Source organism: Harpia harpyja, chromosome 3, assembly GCF_026419915.1.
Source record: "Harpia harpyja isolate bHarHar1 chromosome 3, bHarHar1 primary haplotype, whole genome shotgun sequence".
Classification (NCBI taxonomy): Eukaryota; Metazoa; Chordata; class Aves; order Accipitriformes; family Accipitridae; genus Harpia; species Harpia harpyja.
The window spans coordinates 15,136,475-15,161,442 of record NC_068942.1 but is presented as its reverse complement, the minus strand read 5'-3'; the positions used below and the strand labels follow the sequence as shown (position 1 = coordinate 15,161,442).

The following is a 24,968-nucleotide window of genomic DNA, read 5'->3' as shown; positions in this document are numbered from 1 at the left end:
TGTTTTTTTGTTTTTAAAGATTCCCCCCCCCCCCCCGAACACTTCACCAAGACCAGCTTCCAAAAGAAAAAAAGCTTGGATTAAATCCTTTTAAAGAGGTCTAACAGTCAGTATTTGTTTCTGAACGGATAAACAAACCCAAGGCTTTCCTACCAAACATGGACAAAATACTACACCTATAAATTCCTAAAGAGATACTGTTTCCTAATTTCACCTCTAGTTTGAAACACAGCCAACCCAAAAACACAGACTTTATCAAGAGTAGCTGTCATGAGGAGAAAGCCAACTAACTTCTCCTCTGAAGTAACCTGAGTAGTCCCTCAGAAACGGAGGGCATGTGATGAGCCACAAAATACATTCACCTCAACGATTAACACCCTGAAACACTCAGCCGACAGCAAAGAGCTGCTTCGCCTTCTGCAACCCCTTCCAATCCTCTCTTCAACCTCCCCAGGGGCAAGCCCATTACCTGGCCAGTCAGGGTGAGGTTCAGCCTCTGCTGAGGCACACCAGTTATTTGAAACAAAAGCAAAAAACATCAGGTGCAAACATAACTGCAGCCCTGCGAAGCACCTACATCCTCGGTGCAGGTCCCCAGGCTGCGGTGTGGCAGCACTGGCCTGCCAGCAGCTCCAAGTGCCGGCAGACAAATGCGGCTGTGCTGTGCACTGCGTTGGCATCTCCCACCTCTGCGCCCGCTGCTGCACGCGGCCACATAAAATACAGATCCGGCTGCCTGCACACAGGAGGGTAAAATGACATCACTGACTTCTGGTTAACCCGCTTTTTGGGATGTTGCAAGGGCCACTGCCACGGACAGATCTGTCAGCCCAGCAAAATTATAAAGGTGATACGGTCCACTGAACTCAGGCTGGTCTTTTAATAACTGTGACTCACAGCTGGGACTCATCTGCTGCAAGCACACCCTCCCAGCGCTGAAAAGATGGAGAAAGCACAGCCTTCAAATACGCATGGGTAAATGCATGAGAACATCTCTATCAGAATTTCCAACACACAAATGTTTTTAAAGAAGAGCTTTTTGACATGGATGCCTTTTATCCAGAACACCAATACCTACATTTTGCAGGTTGAATCTGCCCTGACTTGGCTATGAAGTTTCACAAGCATTTCAGGCCACCACCTCTGTGCTTTCAAGCCCAAGACTTATCTTCTTGTGCCCTATTCCTGTGCTTAGTTTACCAAGAAAGGTCCCAAGTAACTGGATGATACCTTCCTCCTTCTCGATTTTGGTTCACTTTGCAAGTGATACTTGCCCACAACAACGGAGACCATTGACTGCAACATGGCTCCAAGGACATACCTGGGGAATTGAGGAAACAGGTGCAAATTCACACCCATCTCAGACCACACCAAACCTGTCAGCTCTCGCTGCGGCAGCTCCCATGCATGAACAGACCTGGGAACTGGCTGCAGACATGTGTCCCTGCTTTCAGAGCCACAGCTAGCTCAGTGTTTCCCCAGAGCAAGCACTTTCCTCTGTAGGAGACACTCCACGATCCAAGAAAGAGAAGTATTCTTTGAAAGCTGGAATTATTTCAAGCTCCAGACTATTAGTACTGCCAACAATTAACATCCTAAAGCAGTTGTCTGCCCTGTCTGCTCCCAGAACGTATGGCACAACCAACACATTATAAAAATTTTGCTGAGGGATCCCAATTAATCTAACTGTAACTCATTGAGAAAGTCATAATTAAAATATTTTTAAACGGGCCACCACCAAAGGCTGCAGGCAAATACCTGATTTTATATGCATGTTTACAAATACCACAGCTGTCTATATATTCTATATGCTTTATCTCTACTTAAAACCAACTAATCATGGCCAAGCAACACTGATGTACATGCTTACCTTCAAAGTGGTGAGTAAATCCAATGGATTCATTCTCACCTCTAACCTGCATTTAGGGAGACACAAACATGAAGCATGTCAGCACCTGTGCAATCATTCTGGATTTGGGGTTCCAGATTCACAGATGTGCTAGCAAAGGCACCTTAAAATCAATTCTGGTCACACTTTCAGCACCCGGAAATCCCCAAAGACAGCAGTGATAACACAGCTGTCCTATCTCAACTGCCTCCCGTGCATCAGATTTAGGTATTGTGCACTGTAAGCCAGCACAGCGCCCAGCATCCACTGAAGCACCTTCCTAGGCAGCTCTAAAGCATTTGATTGCCTGGGCCAACATCTTGCATTTATACAGCATCCCATGCCTAGAAGTACTCCAAATCGCTTCACAAGCATCACGGGTTTGACATGTGTGTTGGTAAAGAACACAAAGCACCCACTACTGAGATGCACCAGATTTTTAGTAACAAATCCCAATTCTTTAGCCTTGCCTAGCAATAGCAGACAACAGCCAGTGGCAGGAAGTAAAACCATAATAATAATAATAATAATTTGAAAACACAGAAGAAATTTGGCCAACACGCATTCCAGATGAGTGTCTGGAAGATTATACATTAAAACTGACATTTCACTTCTGAATATTCTAGAGTAGCAATTTCAATCTTCTGCAAAGAACAGGAAACACTAAAAAGCTCCTTTCTGTATGAATATGTTTTCTTCCTGTCTTCCTCAACCGCCTCCGAAAGAACTGGGAGCAGTTGTTTCCTACAGACACTGTAATAACACATGCACCCAGAGTACAGGTAGCTATCAAATAAAATCCCCCCCCAAAACTCCACGAAATCAATACAGCATCAATCATTTTCTTCCATGGGAGAAAGGTGTGCCAGTCATGCCTCTTCCATTTTTGTCCTCAATCCATTCCTATAAAGATAAGATATCAACACAAACCAGCTCTGACAAATGCTCCACTTCCCAGAGATCTGTCCCACCTGGTTACAGGATCTGGTTTTGAACATGAACAAAAACATAGATTGAACAGTCCTGTTGCCCTCTGGACCTCCAGTTTGCCCATGTGTGTTTTAAATAACTGTTTACCTTGGTTCCACCTGAACAGTTACACAAAATGAAATGAGGTTGAAATAGTCCAGGTAACATGTGACAGCTGAGTCAAAGCACAATAGTCTCTTCCAAAGTGGTATAAACCTCTTCCTGACCTGAAGGAGAAAATAAATCAGACTAATCCCAAGAAACAGCTTGTCTTCAAAATGGGAGATGCTTGTACGCATCACTTGCATTGTTCATGATCTCTGTACTCATCCATGTCCACATCCGAATCAAAAAGGGATTGTCCAGTGTAATCTGTGTCAGGGGTTTGAGAAATACTGTTCCCTTCCTCATCAAATGTTTCTGTCCTTGAATAAAAACTGAAGTCCTGCAAAGGGGAGTAAGTCTTGCTTGCTTCGCTGCTTTCCTCAGATTCATACAGAGTGTTATCATCATCATGGTGCCATTCTGGCCAAAATTTCCTCCTTATTCTTTCACAATACATAGCAAGGTTAATCAGTTCACCTGCAACACAGCACAACAGACTCCAGTAAATACATCCAGTCAATAATGCTCTAACTCACCTGCTGATGCAGAAACATTAGCGCTGTTTGGAAACTGATTGTGCAGGCTCCTTCCAAAAAGATTTCAAAATACCAAGATCCCATCAATCCTCTTAGCGGCTCTGTTTGTAACTTTCATGTAACTTAAAACATGTATTATTAACATACATACAACAAGAAGGGTTACACTGGAATGAACATAAATGCATGTAGCAAAATAACTATCCCCAATTCAACCTCTGCAGAAATAAATCAAGACAAGATACTAGTTTTGCACAGTAAAATTCTTGCTTATTTTGCAGAAACTTGGTTTCTAACGACAGAATTCGATCCTATATACACAATACATTTATTAAAACACAGTTAATTTGGGTTTTCCACCACCAGATGGCAGGGTTGTCTGCAAGATAAATTCACATCTAAAAGTTTTTATATGTCACTGACTCACCCCTCATGTTCCTAGCCTTAGTACCTTACGCCTTATGTTTACACATACATGTACACTTAGAGTGTCCTTAAAGAAGAAGTTACAAAAAACTTCAAAGAACAAAGAAATAATAGTATATTAAAGGGAACGTGTATGTGAAACCTGCACTCACAATAGCATGAGTAGGTGGATGGGTACAGAGAATCATCCATACTCCTTGGGTATTTGCATCTATTACCATCTATTTATTTTCATTAGAGACAAACTAGTTCAACAAACACAGTATTCCTTGAAAGCCATGGACCCTTCAGAATTTTATCTGTGATTCCCCAGACATCAAGGGGAAGAACTGTATAGACAATACTTACGTCCTTATGCCAAGTGTTTTCTTCCTCAGTTTTAATAATGAGCAAGTCTATGCCTCCTAACTATTGCTTTAGTAGCTCTCTTGCGCAAAGTAGATCTACAGGTCACACTCATTCCTTTTACACCTATTTCCCACCCTTTTCCTCCTTAGCTCTTTCCATTTTTCATACCACATGGATTTATTCTGAACAGAGATGCAAGGCTACTTTCACATGCCTATCCCACCCCACAAGAAAAAAAGAAAAAAAAAAAACCAAACGTGTGGAGGGAAGGGGTATGGTGGTTTCCAATTCATGCAAAAACACAGGGACTCCAAAGTCAGGCTGGACTTTTTCCTTGCCCAGCATCTTCGGTAACAGCAAAGGCTGTAATTTCAGTGGGACAATAGCACTTGCAGTTCTACTGTCAATGAAACTACTCAGTTCAGCAGAATTTGGCTCATGGTCATGCTTCTGTCTTCTCATACTTTACCCAGCATTCACTCCTTAGAGGCATTCAGTCTTTGCTATGTTAAACAGGGAAAAGATCGAGTACAGGAATAGAAACAATTATCGTGTAAAACATTAAAGAGAAAACAAACAAGAATTTTAAGAGAAAACAACATTACAGGATACAAATGCTACATCAAAGGCAAGAACAGTCTGCGATGCAGCTGAAGTGCTGCTGCAGTCTTCAACTGTCTTTACAAGGTGCTCCAAGTTTAAATGTGGCAAATGCCACCAAGAGTTTTTCATCAGAGATCACTTAAGCTTTCTTACCTTTGATTAGTCTCTCTGGTCGAGTCCCTGGTAGTGTCCACATTGCCTGTGCCAGATGCCCGAAGACAGTGGCATCAACAGTGGAAACATTTGGTCCCATAATGTACTTCTTGTCACCTGTGAATACAACAGCAAACATTTCTCAACTGGATGTCCCTTCTCCCCACTTAAAAAAAAAATTTACCCTGGTTAAATCTTTAGCATATTTTTTTTTTTACTGAAATCATTTAGCTGAAAAGGTTCACCGGTTCAAAGACAGGGATTCAATGTTGAATACAGGCAGCTGTATTCAAAAGCTGTTGCTAGGGTTCAGGAGGTGAAATCCATTACCACAGCTTCCCCTGTGTTCACCAATTCTCTAACTAGGCCAATTACAGAGCCACCACTGGCCAAGTAACCTCCACTCATCACAGCTAGCAGTGCATACACACTGCACTAGTTCTGCTGCATTTAAAATCTTCTCTGCAGCCAGCAGGTGCCCAAAAGCATGATTTTCTCCTTTGGTGCAAACCCAAAATCATTCGGCCATGGTTAAAAATCATGAATGCACTTGCTGAAAGAAGCTGGTCACCCTGTATCTCTCATGTGTGCAGATCCAGTTTCAGGTAACTCATGTGATCACACAAAAAAAAGAAAGTTGTACCCAAAGCTTTCCTCTCCCACCATTTGTTCAGGCTGAAACCAATGCACCAGTCAGACTGGCAGTGACTGCTCCAAAATGACCTGCATCTCCAGGAGGACACAGCTGCAGGCAGGAGTGAACAGCTCCTCTCACCCACCACCAGTGTGGTGTCCCCACCCCCAAACACTGGTTTCTACCTGGCAGGGACCAAACAGAGGCACATCAGGCATGCTGGCAGGCAAGTGAAACAGCAGCCGCTTGGGACTGGCCTGGTCCAGAGGAGTGGCATTTCTGCTCCACACCGCTATTCTGCTTACCTCTCTGGGCACCCCAATGCCATGATGGTCCTAAGTGGCCACCACAGCACAAACAGGTGGATAACTACCTAAGACAGGGAAGAAAATCACATTTCAAAGCCACCGTTTGCAAAGAAACATCTAGTATAAACTCGTTTCCTCATCACAGGCACAAGACCTGCAGCAAAGACTGCACATGTGGCACACAGGTGAAACATGCAGTATTGCAGAGGTCAGGTTAGATGGTTGCACTGTCCCTGCCTTGGCCCAAAGCGCTAAAAACTCTGTGAAATGTGGTACATAATTGAATTTTCCAAATCCAGTTATCCCATCTCCCCAGGACATTATTCCCCTGCCCAATATAAGCTGCCTGTAATTCAGCAAGTTATTAAATGTTAGAGTTATTGAGTGAGTTTAGAAAAACTGTCCAGCAGTAAAATGCATCCAATTCTAGAGTATGGTACAAGGAATACTGTCATCTCCCTGTACTGTAGCATAGCAAAGCTCAGGAATAACCAGTAACAATAACCTCCTCTAGCCTGTCAGATGTAATTTTAACATGGAGTTAACTCTCCCCAGCTCTTTCACAGCTGCATCAATCTACTGTTTGAAAACCACGTACAAGGTAAATGTTGTGCCTTTTCAGTATTTATCTGATGCCTAGCATTCATTGATCTTAAACACAGCTCAAAAATTGGTCCCCAAACCACAGTTATATGCCAATACTAGGAATTTAGCACCACACAACTGGTTCTGAGACTCAATCCATAGCAATGTTGCGCTGGGAAGTAATACTGCCATTTCCATCTCACTACAACTAAGGCAGGCAGTGAGCGAGGGCTGAACCATCTCGCCCTTTTGCAAACACAACGGCTCCCCAGGCACAACACCTGCACCTTCAGGTACGTGGCAACAAAGGGGAAGAGGAGGAAATAGAGCTGTGGTTCCGTAAAACTGTAAATATGGTTTTAGGTCACCCTGCACTGCATAACACAGCCTCCAAGCACATTTCTTTCTACCAGTTCCAATCTGTTCCCAAAACTTCCAGTACAACTTTTTTCCAGAAGACTTTCTGACAGACCAGATACCATCTCTCAGCATCTAGTTTTATGCCAGATTACACAGCGCCTGTCACATCAAGGCTGCCATAGTGCTAATCTCAAACACCTCGCTGCATCCCCTAGCTAATCCAACAGAAATGCAATCACCTGGTCACACTGGACTTGGATCAAATTTGTACTGCCCAGGGATTTGACAGCACACAGCCCTGCTATTTAAGAACGCATGCACCAGAGGATTAAAAAGCAGCTACTTCAGCACTACTTCAAGTAACCCTGTCAAAAGACAGATCTATGAGACGGGCCAGCAGGAGACCTACACCCTTCCACAGCAGCATGTACAGCCCATGCAGGCTGCTGCAGGGCATTTCAACTAGCATTAGGGGCTTGCATTCAGGTTAGTCCCACCTCTGTGCTCTGAGCACCCCTGCCCTCCACAAAACATCAAATGCTTTTCAAAAGCCAGTTCAGGCAGCTGCTGCCCTGCAACTCCCTGCTCAAAATCCCCATTTACCCAAAAGCCTGAGGGAGGCAGACAGCTGAGAAGGCACCAACAGATTTATGGGCACCACTCACTCACTTGCATCTTTTAAATAATTACCAAAATGTATATTTTTAATTATTGCTAGTTCATATGCCCAGTTCCCCCCACTTCCTTACACTACTACCAAGCAGTAGGAAACTACTACAACACAAGGAAATCACATTTATGCTTTAAAGACTGCAGGACAGAGAGCCAGATGATACCAACAGGGCAGGCTGATCCATCATAGGAGGATTAGTTCCAGTTTCTTTTATAAGAGATCTGGTAGAGTCTGTTAGGGAAAGAGGTACATGGGAGAAGGAAAAATGATTCTCAGAAATGAAAAAGAAAGAAAAAAAGCATCCAAGATGTGACTGGGAATGTCAAAACGAGTGTCACAAGACCTGGCAGCTGCCAAGTTATCATCCTCTGGAAGCAGCTCTTGGAATTTAAAAATTATTCTTGTTCCTGTGGGAATGGTCTCTGTTAAAAAATGGGGAACATTAATCTGATATGCCTGATGACTGACAGCTACCGTTTGGTATGTGCAGCTATTCTGCATGATAGGCATCCTTTTTAAGCTCTTAAGATAGCCCTCTCACAGCCAAAATCCCAACTGCTTCCTCTTCTGGGAAAATACAAGGGCACATATATGTGGAAGGGAATCTCACAAAGATTTTTGTGCAGGCAATAGGCTGACTGACCGCCTTCTCCTCCACCCTGTGAAATGGGAGAGTCTCCAGTCAGGCTAGAAGTCCTCATCCCACCTCCTGTCCCCATCCCAGGCTACTACCCGGAGGCCACAGTTACTAGACCCAACCATAAACAGCTGGCTGGAGAAAACCTGAACATGCTGGTGTTAATGAAAAATCAAGGCAATTGTAGAAAAGCAGACAAATGCACCAATAAAAGGGCAAATATAATGATTCACATAACTGCACACTGATTAATCTGACGTCCGTTTCAGAGGGGAAGATGAAAAAAAATTGTACAATATTCAGGTGGTAATGTAGTAAAATAACAAGAATACAGCAGATGCCCATCAAGGTTTTTTGAAGTACACAAGGCACAACATTCTCATCAGTAATCTGGAAGTAAAAATAAAACCCCTGCTCCCAAGTCATAGGTTGAACTTGCTCCAGATCCTGTCCCAACCCTGTTCCTCTCTGCAACATGCATGGAGCCACACAGTGCCAAATTTGAAGCTACAGCAACAGTAGTCCCACAGTTGAGGGCACTTGAGCTGGCCACAGCTCTGCAGCAGATATGCCCAGACCTCTTCTAAAATGAGCTGCTCCCTCCCTCCCCCAGAAAGAAAAAGGACCTCTTAAGCTCCAAAACCAGGTTTTCTTTGAAGAGGCCTTAGAATCCGTAACTTTTTTTGTTAACAAAATGCAGCATGAGAAAGCGTTGACCCAAGAGGAGCTGTCAACAAATCTCCCCCTTGCCCATTGTGCCCATGCATCACATGTCTTTTTTCCACCTTGCTCCCAATCCAGCAATACAGCAGGTTTGTTTCAGAAAAAAGTTATAGAAAACTCTAAACAGCCCAATCTAGGTCCTCTGCAAATATCTTTGTTTCCAAAACACCTTGGAAGTGCAGAAGTATCTCTTCCTTCCCTGTCTCAGCAAGCACTCAGTTTCTGCCTTCTGCTGTGCTCTCCTCACCTTGCTCCCTCCATCCACTCCACACTTACCTACTTCGAGCATGTGAACTATAATATAACCTCCCTCAGGAGTGCAGGGCAAGGAGGCATCCCTCCTACCCTCCACTCAGCCACCTCTTTAAAGCAATCATAACAGGGAACAAAGCAGCCACACAGGTACCGTCTCTCTTGGTTCCTTGTGCAAAAGAGACACAAGCTCAAGGGAAGCGACCATCTGCCCCAAACCAATTCCTCAAAATGCAAACTTTACACAGAAGCACAATATGGTTAGCTCTCAGCAGACTGCAAGGCAAGAAGCACAGCATAAACGGCTCCAGTGCAGATTTCAGCCTGAGTTACAAAACAGAAATGAGGCTCATGTGATTCTAACGGAGATCAACCTTAAGACTAACCCTATGAGATCCACCCATGACAACCAAGAAGCCTAAAACCACCTATTTTGGCACAGGACCTGTCTCCTACTAGCAGCTTTGAATAAAGCTGCTAACACCAACCAAATACAACAAAGGCCCCCTCCCCCCAATATATAAATAAGAGGTTTCATCTGAAGAACTAAACACTATGTTTTCCTAAATTCACATAGCAAAATGCTCTTCCAAAATCGCAGGCCACATTCTGCTCCTCTAGATACACATACCGGGTGCTCACAGAAGAAAGCCATTTACCCCTCTGGAGACACAATTAGGTAGCCAACCTAATTTCCCCTAAGTGGGGAAAGGAACACTGTCCCTGCCAGAGCAAGGGTGGCACTGAATGACAGCAGCAGTGTGGACTCTACATACTGACAAATGAGATTATTTGTGTATGTGACCAAGCTGCCAGAAAGCACTCGCAGTCAATTTCATCCTGTGGACAGCAGGTTGTGAACAAACAGAACAGGAATAACTCGCTGTACATTACCCAGGAGGCCTGCTAGAGTCCGCATGTCCTTCTCCATCAGCGTGTACATCTCCTCCTCTGAGAAGCGGCCGATGCCATGGCCGTACATTTCCCGCTTCACAATCCCTTTGGTCAGATGGCAGAGGATCCACTTCAGCAAGTCACTGAAGGGGCCAAAAAGTGAAACCATCTTTTGCGTCTCATGAAGATTTTCCACCCACTGGCAATAAGCTAAAGTCCTAGAAGGATGTGAAAATAAGTTATAGCGGTGCAATACTTCCATCAGCAGCCCACCACCAACCTGCAAAGGCTCACACAAAGGTTAGGCAGCGAGCTTTCTTAAGGCTGAGTGCTCACTGCCCTGATGGAGAGGTAGTTTCCAGTAAAGAGTAGACCCTGATGCAACTCAAAGAGTGACAGCAGAGAAAACTGACTTTGCAATACTTACGCAGACTGCCCAGTGCTTATTCTCTCAGTAAATCATGACTCACTTCAAGAGAAAATGAGATTCGCATTGAAATATAAGACAAAAGCTGCAGAATTCTGCTAAACTCACATAACAAAATGCAGTGCCAAAAGGATTTATTAGCTCAAGATGATTGACTGCACAGGCCCGGGGAAAACAACAACAAAACAGCCCACAAAGAAACCAATCCTTCCCACCAACCTGTTCTCCTTGCTTTCTATACTGCTGAAACTTAGCCAAGCAGTAACTCTGCCCCAACATAAATATTGTAGCAGTCATTTTTCAGAAGATGTCTGCTCTCCTCAGAAACTAATAATGACACAATCTTTTAAAAATAAAATAAATGAAGGGATGGTTGTTATTGGGTTGGTTTTCCACTGTATTTTTTCCTCTCCAAAATATTGATTTTATGAGAGAGATATTTCTGAAGGACTGTTGTATTTCAGGCTGTATTTCAGCTTTATTGAATGGCAAATATATTATTTTGAAAGGTCTTTTTATAAAAATTTGTCTTACCAGCTGAAATTTGTTTCCTACATGAATTTTTGTTCTTTGCTAATATTGTAGGCAAACAAAAAATTGATTTGTTGCTGTCACTACTCAAGAAATTTATGAAAAAAGAAACATTAACTTTTTTAACATCTAGCATCTCCTGACATAACCAAGAAACCAAAAAGACCATATCACTTTTGTCACCAAGTTCAAGGGATGTTGGAAAAAGGGCTAAAGACATCTCAAAGTAAACATGACAAACCTATGAAGCCAATAGGATCTCAGAAACACTAGGAGTTGATACCCATATTCCATTATGTTTGTAGCAATTTCCAAACTGAAAAATCTAAAAGTGTATTTACATATTTGAGATCATATGAAAACACGCTCATGGAGACATGATAAACTAGTGAAGCTAGATTGAAAAGTTAAAATACCAAAAGTTGCAAGTTCATGTACACAATTATATTAACTTAATAATCAAATGTTTTCATTTCCAATATGATAGGAGCTCCATTGTTTTAGTTTGGAATATTACTTCAGTTTTATCATTGTACATATTTCTAATTGCACCTAAATTCCTTAGTGCTGATACAGACCGCCTAATTCAAGAAAGAAAAAAAAAAAAAAAAAAAAGGCAGTACGTCCTGGAGAACTCCTGTGAATTTTTTTTTTAAATGTATGTTTTATCAAACTCCTGTATGTCATGAACAGAAGCTGAATTCAGCACTACCATCAGGGAACAATTACGTTTACACCATGAAAATGTTCTAAGCTTCAAGTTTTCACAGATTCTTCACTTGAATTACTAATATCATGAGGTAAAAGGAAAATATTTGGCATAACAGCTGAAAAAAAAAAAATCCACTCATAGCTCAAATTTAGAATGCTCCCAACAGAGTGGGTAAAAGATTTTTTAATTCTATTAAAAATTGTCTACTGCAGGACAATGCCTTCTGCTCAAATTGATTTCACTAAAGTCAGTAACAGTGAGGCAAGTGCAGGTTTTATTGCAAATGCATGAACAGTAAATGCAAGAACAAAAATGCACCTGCTATGTTTCTGATGGCTTTTATCCCCAACAGTCTTCTCCACAACCTCTTGCACTGTATTAATATGACAAAAGCATCCCGCTGACGTTTCACACGCTTCAGTACCACTCTGAATGGGGGTGTTCTGCGCAACCATTTTTTTCAAAATGGATGGATCAACTCAAGTCATCGGGCTGGTTTCAGCACAGCAGAGTTTGAAACACAGCCAGATTTAGTGAGAGGCACCAGCTCAAAAGCAGCAACACGAAGCCAGCAAGCACAGGAGTAAACGGCTACTGAAACTCCAGAAGTATTAACTTTGGCTAGAATATGTGGTGCAAGACTGCCTCGCTCCAGGAACAAAGGTAAAACAGGATTTAAGAAGGATGGAAAGAAGACTGGACTGAAAGCATAAGGGCGCTCCACAGAGCACAATGTTTCAGTAGTCCTGTTTCGCAGGCCTGGGAAAGGACAAGGTCCTTTGGGCAGCTACAGCTCTGAATAGGAAGAAAAACTCTGGTCTTGATGCAAACACTGGGAAATAATTACAAATACTATCTATATCTGTAAATTATTATTTATTACTTGAATAAGCTAAGAAAAACTCGCTCTCCAAGAGCACTGCTGTGTGTCTCACTGCAAAGACCCTCCTTCCCCAGCATGGACCTGACAGGTTTCACCCGGCAACTCTGCAACACAACTTAGTTGCTTTAGGACAACAGGCCTGGCCAGAGAGGGACAACAAGAAAAAAGAAGCCAAAACAAAATGGAAAAAGAAGAGAGGAGACTCTGCTGCAGCATTTTTTAAAAGTCACCCCAGTCACACAAAACTAACTTGGCCCTATGGACTTGCCATCTCTATTGTTCACTCCAACCCCACCAAAAAGCTTGGCACCGCACCAAGAATGAGCAGCCACATCCAGGATGGTTTTAATTTCATGAGATGGGATGAACAAGGTTTCCCACACAGCTAATTAGCCTGTACTTTAAAGTACAAATACATTTCCCTAGCACTCATTTGCTCTGGGGGAGAAGGTCTTTGGGTCTGGAAGAGGCAGAAATCAAACAAGTGTTTAATGATCAGGACAGCAATGCAGGAAGAGCAGAACTGCACAGGATTTAGGTAATCCTGCTTAGGCTAAACTGTCAAGCACAATCTTAGACATCTGCTTGTCACTTTGAATGAGTAAAGTTGTCACATGTCCCAAATCTCAAATTTACACAGGCAATGAAGGCAGCTAAACAGACAACCACAGAGTCTACTTCTAAAATTTTACGTTTCTGAGCACACAAAAGCAAAGAAAAAAGTAGGCTCAGATTCAAAGAGACAGTTTAAAGCACTGTTAAAGCTGGCTTTACAAGCACTTTGTTAAAATAACTCTATTCAAAGGTTCATTAATCTGTGCTTCCTACCAAAACATGCTCCTCTGCATTTAATTCCACCCATCACCCCTCTGCTCAGACTACATTACTAGAGTATTACCAACATTACAAAAGGTTAGGAAATGCCAGAAATCAGGTAGTCTACATAACGTACTTCAGCATAACTATACATTTTAAACTACAGTTAGTATTTATAGGATGACAATTATTTTAAATATTGGCCTGAACTGAGCATTTTGGGAAACATTAACATTCCCATTTGTGCCAGCACGTCTGTACAAATTTTAGAGTATAAATAAAACAATAACACATTAAAGAGCAATGCTGCAGGGGTGAAGCAAATCTGAAGTCTAAATGTAACAGCAGCTTTGGCCTCAATACATAAATCAGGAGAGGAGATGGAGAAAGTGACTCACCATCAGCGGCCTGCCTGATTATCCCCAAACTGTCTGAACATCAAGGCGAGGGGGAGGTGTTCACAAGGATGTAAACTGGGGGTTATTTTTCCTATCTGAACCTGTGCAGACTGGAATTTCTAGATGTACAAAAGGATTATAACAAATTCATTCCACAATCAGCTGTAGAAACCCCACCTGCTGTGCAATTTCCCAGAGCAACTGGCTTTTAAGCCACCAGTGGCATTCAAGCCTCATCATTTTTAATAGCAGGAGAGACATCGCTCTTACAAGTGGCTTGATGTATTTAAACATGTTTATATTATAAACATATTTTATGTTTAATACATGGCAAGTCTGAATACCTACCAAAGTCAGATTCATTTGTATTCTCATACCATGCTTTTCCTGTACTTCAAGCACTCATCACATATGTGATATTTACACAGTCTTCTTGAAAGACAAAGCAAGAAATGAGTTAAATATATACGTATATATATATACACACACACACACTTACAAATCACAAAGGTTGTGTTTGACAATACAGCTAAACCAATCTAACAGGTTAATTTGGTTAAGCTGCATATTCAAGGCTTTAGGTTCTCACTAAGCACATTAGTGTCACTGATCTCAGACCCCTCTCCTGAGATTAAAGTGCCAGAAAGCACCTTGCAGGGACTGCTAGCCCTCCAGGCACCAGGACCTGCCTGGCTTGAATGCCGGCAGTGCCACCAAGCCCAGCATGCCAGCGGCAGAAGGACATGAGAATCAGGTGTCCTCGACCCATCTTACACAGAGGTCCAATCCCACAAATGTGCTGCAGATACACAAAAACTCAACAGGTCCTTAAGTCGGCTGTGGGTGCCCCGCTGGTTTCTGAGGGCCGACGGGTTGCTGCAGGCAGTGGAGGCGACCCAGGGCAACCCTTCAGCACATGACAAAGCTCTGCACCAGACCCAGGACCCAGGGCGAGAGCCACAAATCGGTCCACTCCCATCTCTTCCCTGCATCTCGTGCATCTTGGAGATATGCTCTAATCCCTGCACAAAAATAGGCACACTCGCTTGCTGGCTGTCTGCCTGACCCCTGCCAGGCATAGCAGCCTGGGGCGGAGGCAGGGTGTCTAGAGGCTGAGGTTCACAACAGCCCTGCATTGCTCTCAACTCCATCCAGAGCAGCAATTTCTACCTGTAAGAGGCACTAATTGGTGAAGATGAGCAATTACGTCAGCAAAAGCTAAACGTTTCAGGATGAAATGCTGAGCACCCACTAGGATTAGTTCCATCCAGAGACAGCACACCACAGGATGTACTTTGCTTCTTTGTTCGATAAATGTACTACAATATTACTTATTTATCATGAAGCTACTTTGCATGCTGCTGGCAATGAAACAGTATGAATCACATTTTATATCACTGCTTTGGAGGCTTGATTTTATAGATCTTATTCTGCAGAAAGGCAATCACTGTTACAAATTCCTCACCATGGGACTTGAGGACACCACGAACAAACGCTAAGCTTCTGGTGGGAAGTGGGCAGGTTCAAGGATCAATGTGAAGGGATCCCACAACCACAGTTGCAATGCTGTCAGGGAGAAATGCGGCCCTACACAGCTAAAGCCTGATTTTGTTTTGGTGTAACTACAGAATGGTTAAAGTTATTATCCAGGAATTACAGCAGTACAACTGTGATGCCTCATAGCTCAGGCTTTGCCTAGTAGAGAACCGGCATGGTGTAACCTCACCAATATAGCAAGCCTCTGGTACAGCCACACAGCAGGGACATACAGTAAGACTTACAGTTGGATGTTTTACTACACTGCAGCAAAAATACATGCCTTAGGGAAACTCAACCGTGTGACTAAACAGGAAAGGCAACAGGGGTATACAGCCAGGCATGCACATCTCTATTCTTACTTGGTCTGGCTTTGTCGACCCATTTCAATGTCATCTCCCTGGGTCAGCACCTGAATTTGCAATACCTGTCCCCCATGCTCCCCTATGTCATGCCCAGCAGCGTTGAGTCAGCTCAGAGGGAGCCTGGATGGACAAACAACAGCTTCACAGAGGAAAGCGCAATTTGTAATTGAGACACAACAGCAGTGTAAGTCTGTCATCAGTAATGTTACATTTAAAGCAGTTAAGTCTATGGACCGCAAAACAACCGACACTAAGGCAAGGAGATGGAGCATTAGGGGATTAAAAGGCCTCATCTTCCCTTTGGCAGCTATTATAATTGAGGAGGGAAAAATGAACAAAAAAAAGTTATATTTGCAGGCTACTTGAGTCGTATTTTTGAGGCTATGGCACTGCAGATGGGTAGAATTGGTGAAGGTCACACTTCCTGGAAGGCAGGGATTACATTTCTAAACCATATCATTTAAATCTTGCCTCCTGAATGCTAAAATTGCTCCCAGGAAACACTAAAAGTTATTTGAAGAACTATATGTACACATGTTGCTGCTCATCTTCGATCACAAGGTGAAAGAAAAAGCACATAAATGCATTCAACTTAAATCACACATTGTTTTGAAGAAAAAAAGTACAACATAAATGCAAGACTTAATACAACAAGGACTTAAATGCATGCTAGAAAGCAAACTACTGGGAAAAAGCCTTGTGCCTGCCGAGGCAGCCAATGCAGCATCCAAGATACATGTCCACCTGCCACTTCTATGAATCCAGACTAGAAAGGGCACTTAAAAAGGACTGAAATGTAAAGTGGGGAGTATTATTTTCAAAGGTGTCAGTAAAACACAAAGTACCAGCAAGGTTATATTTATGTTTTCCATTCATGTACATACTTCAGCTTCTCAGGATACTGTGACTAATGCTGTATTCTATCTACTGTCAGTGTTGCCAACAATACATATTAACAGGAGTATCCTGTGTTACAGAAAAGGAAACAATCCATATTATAATTGCACACACAGATAATTAAAATCAGTAACTGTAAGAACACAATATTCTGGATTCACACCAAATGCTGGATTTGTTCCCCTCCCCCCCCCAAACCACAAATGTATTCAGCCATCTTGATTTTTTGCTCTTTATTAACGAGGCTGTTTCTATACAGAGGTCACATGAAACTGGACAGAGGAACAGCCCACTGCTGCTCTGTTCGGCAAAGCTGCAGGCAAAGAGCCTGTCTCCTTACCTTGCCTGCACAGCACAACTCTCAGGGGAGTTACCCCCAGCTCATACTAGCGTACACAGAAAGCAGCAGTTTTCTAGGGTGAAGAGAGTTGTGAAATTAATAATTGGGTACCCAAGCTTTCTGCAAGAGAAAATAAGTATTCACATCCAGGCACAAGCAGAGGGGCAGATCTGAGAGCACAAGAACGCAGCCAGCTTCGCCATGCAAGCTTACCAGTAGAAGTGCTCCTCCACCATTTTTGTCACAGCTCTGGAAACAGCTCTTTCATGCGGACCAAGGTGTTTATTTAAATTCACTCCAAGTTTCTCTTCCAAAAAGTCAATAATGAACTCAGTGCCAGACACTTTCTTGTGATTGTATTCAATCCAAGGCATTTTCCCTTGAGGGGAAAGTTTTCCATCAAAATAGTTCTAAGAAAAAAAGCAAGTAAACAAACAAACATACAGACAAAAAAGGCCCTTCAGGTTCTGTTTCAATGAGAATAAAGCTTTTTAAATATTTTTCTGTGTTTTTAAAGGCAACATTATCCAACAAACTTTTTTTTAATTAATACTTTAGACTAGTGGTAGCTGTTCAATCAGATAAAATTATTTCCAGGTCTTGCAAGGTATATGCTTTTATGTTGGATCCCATGTGATGTAATATTATTTAAGTATCCAGGTTATTTAAGGGTTGGAAATGCTCAAATCTCCCAAACACCGAGTCAGTTATTCTAAACAAGTTTTTAATCACAGGACTCACAACTAAATTTGGCTCTTGCACAGAGCAACACTTTTCATGTTAAAAGATTAATTCACTACCTATCTCAGATAGCTGCATTACCTCCAAGGATAAAACACACACAATCACAACCATATAAAGACAGACATATCATTCCCTCACTGAGCAGGAGGGAAATGTGCCTTTACATATGCTTCTGCAACTTCATAACTTAGAAATCTCATACCTTTACAGACAGACTTGTTACAATTGGATTTCCGAAAGCCCAGCACCAGTACAGTACTGGTACATCTGCTCAGCATAACACTCACACAGAAGTAGCAACGTATTTTCCCCATTTTACAGTTAGAGAAGGTGAAACACAGAGATTAGAGATTTTATGTCTCCTCTGACAAACACGAGAAGAATTGCTGGCTTCCAAGACATGATCAGACATTTTACTTTAATTCTCTCTTACCCCTGAAGGCAGAGCTTTCTTCCTTTCTTGCGATTCCCACCCTCACATCCTGTTATTTAGTGAATGAAAAAACCTAGCTCAGAAGGCCAAACCATAAAGGCTCACAATAAAGGCTCAGCACTCAGTCTCTGGCAGTCACACTAAGCATTTTGGGATCTACCTCCTAATTGCTGGAGGTTTAGGGTTAGCAGTTCTGGACTGACCTGTTTGGGTCTCAAGTATTTATCCTTCCTGAATCCACTAAAGATGGATTAAGGTCCTCTCGCAGCAAGGAGTATACACCAGAATGTGCCTCCAGCTCAGTCTGAGAGCACAACATCCTGGCTACCGCTCAAAACACAGATGTGCAATGCACTACTAACACACGGCCATTCCCGGAGGCTCTTCCCTTGTGGATGAAAACACACAACACGGGTAGCACTGCTGGGAAAACAATGCCTTCTGCCCGTAGCCTTTTCTGGGACTTCTGCCCAAACAAATAGCATGGTAGGGACACCAGATTATATAATGTCTCATCTCCTGCATCCCTGCATGGGTGAATAAAGCAACTGAATCTACCTCGCTTGCACATGTGGGTGACGTGGGAGTTATTAGTCCAGTCCATGGAAGAAACTCTGAAACTGCTGAACACCTGAAACAAAGGAGAGCACTACCCCATCCTTCCACATTCCAGACTTTTGCTTCATCAAAAAGGCTCTTTCAGCTCTCAGACTGACTTGATAGGTTTCCATAATTTTTCATTATGAATTTAATACAGAATTGTAAGCTTTTCCTGGAACTACATACATAGTGTGTCTATATGGCACTGAGCATTGCTGGCTTAATCTTTGTTAAGCCCTTTCAATATGAGATTTCCGTTCTTCTGTACAAACACTGATGTTTTGCAGAAGCTACTAGACTTGAAGATGTGTTTATCACATATTGCAATTACTGTAGTCCATATCATTTGCAACCCAGAAAAAAAGCAAGAGCTAAAGTTCTTATAGGAAAGTTGGTTTACCTAAACTTAAAAAAACCTTCTCAGGATCTTCATGTTTCAATACATACAGTTTATCAAACAAAATAGGAAACATCTTTCAGTGACCTGAGAAAACCTTGGTCTCTTGACAAATCTGTCACACTGTTCTTGTATCCACTGTTCTCAAATGGGTACTTTTAGGCTTGAAACCTCGGTATCCTTATGGCTGCTACTAATTGCCATCAAATATTTATCAATATTTATCCCTGCAAAGCAGGGAAAAGCTGTGGTATTATCATTAAAAAAACAAAAACAACCCAACAAAATATCCCCTCCTACCTCACAGTACATTTAACTGAACCGCAGCCTGCAAAGCAACAATAACGAGAGCTCCCCAGAACCTCATTTACAGAGGAATTTATAAACAGAATGGCATAGGGCACTTCTGGGGTAATTTTATAGTACTATCCAGAAGAAATTAGGTTCCACATTTTCAGTTACTGCTGCTTATGCTTTTACTTTTATTCATGTCTCTTCCCAAGGAGGCTACCATCTTCACAGACCTGGCATGAAAACAGCACGTTTCTGCTGTGCCAATTACTTAGCAGATTACATAAACACTCAGGTCTTCATGTTCCTGAAGGAATCAAGGAACACCCAAACGATCTCCAGAAGCACCCAGAATGGGCTCCTTCAAAGCAAGCTTTATCAAGAAAAGCATCAAACATTTTGAAAGAACAGCTAGGTACTATTGACAGCCCAGCTGGGGTGGGGCTGCTCGAATTATTTTTGATGGAGAACTTGCACCTAGAAAGGCAGTTTCAAGAAAACATAAGCACATTACAAGAGTGCATCTGTTGGGAGAAATTCAGATGGTAGTAAGGTAGGAATGCATCACCCAATTCCACTTCTCACATGCCATTAAAGCATGTTGTGTAACACGCAGCACGTTATTCAATAGTCTGATGCATTATAATAAAGTATAAACACAAGGAATTGAGAGAGTAAAAGCAGTCTGACCACCCCTCTGCCTTTTCTTCACTCTGTTTCACAACCTTCCCTTCAAAGCATCCCCTCCCTGGGAAGGCAATGACCACAGCTAGTCTCCAGAGGCAGGCCCCCGGCACCAGCTGCCACCCGGAGTGCCATCGCTTCTCTATCACGGCCCCCACCAGCATGCAGGGAAGCGAGGTGTTTCCTTCTGTGTCCAGCCGTACCCCCCCCTACACACCCACCCCACTGCCCACTGGGAGGGCCATCGGTTGTCTCTGTCACCTACAGTGTCCTATAGGTAACACAGCCATGAGGGAACAAAAGAAAAGTCTCCATGTAGTCCAAGTACAGGAAACTTCGTAACTCCAGCTGAGAACAGTGCTGCCTGCTGGCTCCCCTCCTGCTACCTCCTGCTCCCCTACCACTTAATCCCATGGCAGCATGCATGCCTTTCTCCACCTGCTGGAGCCAAACGCAGCACCATACTCCTAACACAAGGACAGAAACACATCTGCCTCTTCTGGAAAAAAAAGCTGCATCCTCAGCTCGTAAGCTCAGCTCCACCAAACTGATCTCTAAAACCCTACATAGAGTCGGTTACCCCACAAACACCTTAAACCCGTATAATCTGGCACAGCTAAAAGCAGCAACGTGGCATTCACAGCACCCGCAGGACCCATTCCTGCTCCTGCAGTGTGGCCCCCATGGAGCATGTGGATAAATGAGCTGGGTTAAAACCAAACTAAATCTTCATGGCTCCCACTAGGCCACCTCTGGCCCAGCCTGATCTGGCACAGAAAAGGACATGCAGAAAGGGACAAGAGGGAGCTGCTGAAGGTAGGGCTGTTGCTTTTGGTGGTCCTGCTGACCTACACCAGCTTAGCATGCTCACAGCTAGCAAGTAGGGATAGAGAGAGATGGAACACCAAAAAGCAATGCTGACCTTTATTGCAGAAAATAAAGAACGGAAGATAACCATCTGGAAATCCCTCTCTCTCCGAAAAGCTAGGTAACTCAGTTCTACACAGCATTAGCTGTCTAAACGACTCCATCCTGAACTGCACAAATGCACAGTGCTATCTTTTAGAAGTGACCATATCCTGTGGCAACCATCTTTTATACTGCAGCTTTCTTTAACTACTCTCCACTCTGATCATCACAAACCTCTGAACTGCATCAACTGCCATTAGAAAGAAAACAGATCTCAAAATAGTCTTCCCTTCAAACGTGCAATTACTACCCAAATTACCCTGGGCGGAGAAGCAATGTGCGCAAAGTCCTCCTGCTCCAATGACATGTTCAAACTTCGGTATCTTGCAGGTTCTGTATGCCTAAGTGAGGAAAATATATCCCACAGGACAGAAATCTCCCTATTTAATGCTCTGAAGCATCTGATTCAAGTACCATTAAATCTCAAGACAATGAACATTAAACTCAGTCTTTTAAAGACTTAAGCAAAATGTTACTAACTAGAGCTTCTTTCACTTCCAATGTAAAGGAGTTTAATCACATACAAAGCTGAATGAATATCAACCACAAATGTGTAAAAAAAAATTGTAATATGGTTGGTTTTCCTCTGTAAAACACTGGACATAAATGAAATATTCTTCCTAACATCTTGGTATGCAGCAGTAAAAAGTGACTTGAACCCATGTGGGGTGAGCATGCAACCTACCCACAGCTCAGCCTCTTCGAGGCAAAGAAAGATGCCAAATTTACATCTCGGGGGGGGGGGGGGGGGGAAGAAAAAAAGACAGACATTTCTTCTACCCAAGATCGTTATATTTATCACCACTGTTGTATCGTCTTAAATGCACTTAATGCTTCACACAAACAGAAAAAAATCCATCCCATGTTTCAAAGAGCTTGCATGCTGTACAGCTTGCCGACACCACAACGAAGCATGCACCAGACTCGCAGCATCACAGCTAAACCCTGACGCTAACAGGCAGGACTGCTAGATTCAAATTTCTGCTCTCCTGGCTTTCATCCACCAGAGTAGCTTGGGCTTCATCCCCTGTGGGAAGATGGCACTGGATGCACCCAGCCACAATTAAGGAGCAGTATTCACGACCTCTGAAAGCAATCCTGTCCTCCTTCACTGGAGGGGAAGCACCAGCGATGGGAGGTGAAGCAAAAGGCAAGAACGCCTTCCCAAGAGAGCTCCAGAGAGAAACCCTCCAGGAAAATGAGCAGCTGCAGCTGCCTAATCTTGATCTCTTTAGCATAGTGAAATTCAAAGACCAAATAATGTTACACTTTAGCTTTGGGGTGTTATGTAGCATTATATAAACTCCAGGCTACTCTCCCACTTCAGCATTTCCAGCCAAGTTAGCTTCTAACATTCATTTAGCTTTGCCAGTTAAATCTAGAGCTGTTCCAGACCAATGTTATTCAAGTCATATCTTTAAAGGTTATACACCAAATTTAACCGGAGACATAAAAGTGTCGATGTACCCACCTAGTTGTAGGCGTATGTTTACATCTCCCTGGGTGAGACAGATTGGGGGGGAGGAGAGACAGGATGCCTATTTGCCATTTCATGCAATTATGGTGAGCCTCAATGTAAAGGAAAACTGCACAATGTACCTGGTAGGGTAAATCAGCCATCCTCAAGTAAGTTTCCATTTTCAGACAGAATGGAGATAAACTTGGAACACCATTGTTAGGCCTTGAAAACTGATGCAGGATGATAGCATCTTTCGAATCAAGCTCTTGCTCTTTCCTGTCAAAGAGAAAACAGAATTAAAAAAAAAAAAAAAAAAAGAACAGGCGTACGATACGTCAGTACGTTAAATACACGAAGGAGAAATCCTGGCCGGGGCAACACACGCGTCCTCCCTTAACGGGCGGCTGCAGGTTTTTGATTCACCAGATCCGGAGCCAGCCAGAAGCACTGGGGCCGCCGCGGCAGGCAGCAGCCTCGGCTCACCCTGCGCCAGAGCGCCGAGAGCAGCAGAGCCCCGCACCGCCCCAGCACGGGGGCTGCCGGGGGCCGGCCCCCGCGGCCGCCCGGGGCCACCTGTGGAGGCGAGCGCAGGGCACCTCTTCAGAGCCGCCTCCTGCAGGGCTGCAAAGGGTAAGCGGGGGGATAAAGGGCGAGAAATAAAGTGGGGGGGGGGGGCGAGTGGCAAAACCGCGGTGAAGCAGAGGAACCACCCCGCCAGGCCGCAACGCCCCCTCCCCTCAGGTGAGGGCCTCCCAGCGCCGCCACGGCCCGGCGGCCAGGGCGCCCTTCGCGCCCACCGCTTCTTGCCAGGAGCCGGCGCCCGGCCCCGCCGCTGCAGCCCTCCCCCCCCGCCGCCGCCGCCGCCGGGAGCCCCCCACAGCCTCACCGTATGGCCAGCAGCTCGTGGAGCAGGTAGGCGGCGGCGGCCAGCAGGGCGCCGCCCGTCAGGTACAGCGTCTTCTTCCACCAGGAGTCGGAGCCCAGCGCCGCCATGGTGCCGCCCGCGCCCCCGCCCGCCAGCGGGAAGGCGACGATCTCGCCCCCATAGAGGGCGGGCGGCGGCTCCTCGGGCCCCGCGCACCACCCCAGCGAGAGGCTGCGGTTGCGGCTCAGGTCCGCCACGCAGGAGCGGGGCGCCGCCAGGCCCACCCCCCACAGCATGCTGCGCCCGGGGCCCGCATCCCCCGCCGCACCGCGCAGCCCCCCACCTGCCCGGCCCCGGCCCGCCCGGCCGCGCTGGGCGGCTCCGGCGGCTGCCTCGGCCGCGGCTGCGCAAGGCGGCGGGGAGGGGAGGGAAAGGGAAGGGAGGGGGTGGGCCGGGCCGGGCCTTGCGGCGGCCGCCGCGTCCCCCCCCCGGGCGGGAGGGCTGCGGGGCCGGGGGCCGCGCCGGCAGCCGCTGCCCGAAATGCCGGGCGAAAAGCCGCGCCGCTCAGCCCGCTTCAGGCCCGGGGCCTGGCGCGTCGGCCAGTCCTGTTAAAACATCCGTGGCACGCTGCTCCCTTACGGAGGAAGAGAGGCCTCGTGTTGTATCCCGTGTTTGGGACGGCAGGCGACCGCCGCCGAACGTTCCGGCCACAAGCGTCTCCAAACGCCTGACCTCCCGCGGCAGTGTTCGGTCTGCCATGCTGGTGCTCGATGAGGTGCCGAGGAGAACACCTGTACGGGCAGAAAGGGAGGCGAAGTCACTTCAAAGCAAATCCCTCAGCCCGCAAGGTAGCGAGATTTTACTGGCACTGAGGGTCCCGGCGGTCCCTCGCCTGCAGCCCGCCTGCTGCGGTGGGAGCCTTGGGTGCCCCGTGATGGTATGAGCAGGAATTCGCCTTATATTCTGCCAAATATCCGCGGCTCTGCACGTCACACTGACCCTAAAACACTAACAGTGACCTTCGTTTTCTGATTAATACCACTGCCCAAATACCTAGTCCTTCGTCAAGTGCCATGGTATCTGCACAGCTGCTCCAAAGAGCTCCCACAAGTTAGGTATTTTATTACACCATCAAGGGGGCAATAGAAGTGACCCAATTCTTCGCACAGATGGAGCCGCTTTCAGTGTCTGGTAGGGGATGGACGGGGTCTGGGACCAGGGCTTTGTAGATGCTTTATCTCAGGGTATGGGACACAGTAGACAAAGGAGGAAGGTAAGGAAGAGGAGAGCCCTGGGCAAAGCCGTGTGGTTCAGATCCATGTGCTGACTTCTCCAAGTGCCAGCGGTGGCCAGTTTTGCATTTAGTTTTGCTGTGCAACATCAGCGAGAGCAATGGTCTCTGCCTGCACTCACCAGGAAGGCTGCTGTGCTCTGACACTTTGCTACCTTAGCTTCTTGCACCATTTTGTTTTATTCCTCACTTTTAACTTGTTGTTTATGGATGTTCAGTAACCACAGGCTACAGCG

General features: G+C 44.7%; 1 protein-coding gene across 1 annotated transcript; it reads right to left on the bottom strand.

Annotated features, from left to right (window-relative positions):
• FAXC (failed axon connections homolog, metaxin like GST domain containing) lies at window positions 1–23,791 on the bottom strand. Its single transcript, XM_052781454.1, has 6 exons — window positions 23,463–23,791; window positions 22,717–22,852; window positions 17,213–17,409; window positions 10,095–10,312; window positions 5,029–5,145; window positions 1–3,439 (listed from the first exon to the last, which is right to left on the bottom strand). The coding sequence occupies exons 1-6, from the start codon at window positions 23,735–23,737 to the stop codon at window positions 3,156–3,158; spliced, it is 1,227 nt and encodes a 408-aa protein (XP_052637414.1). The 5' UTR covers window positions 23,738–23,791; the 3' UTR covers window positions 1–3,155.
• Between the last annotated feature and the right edge of the window lie 1,177 nt (window positions 23,792–24,968).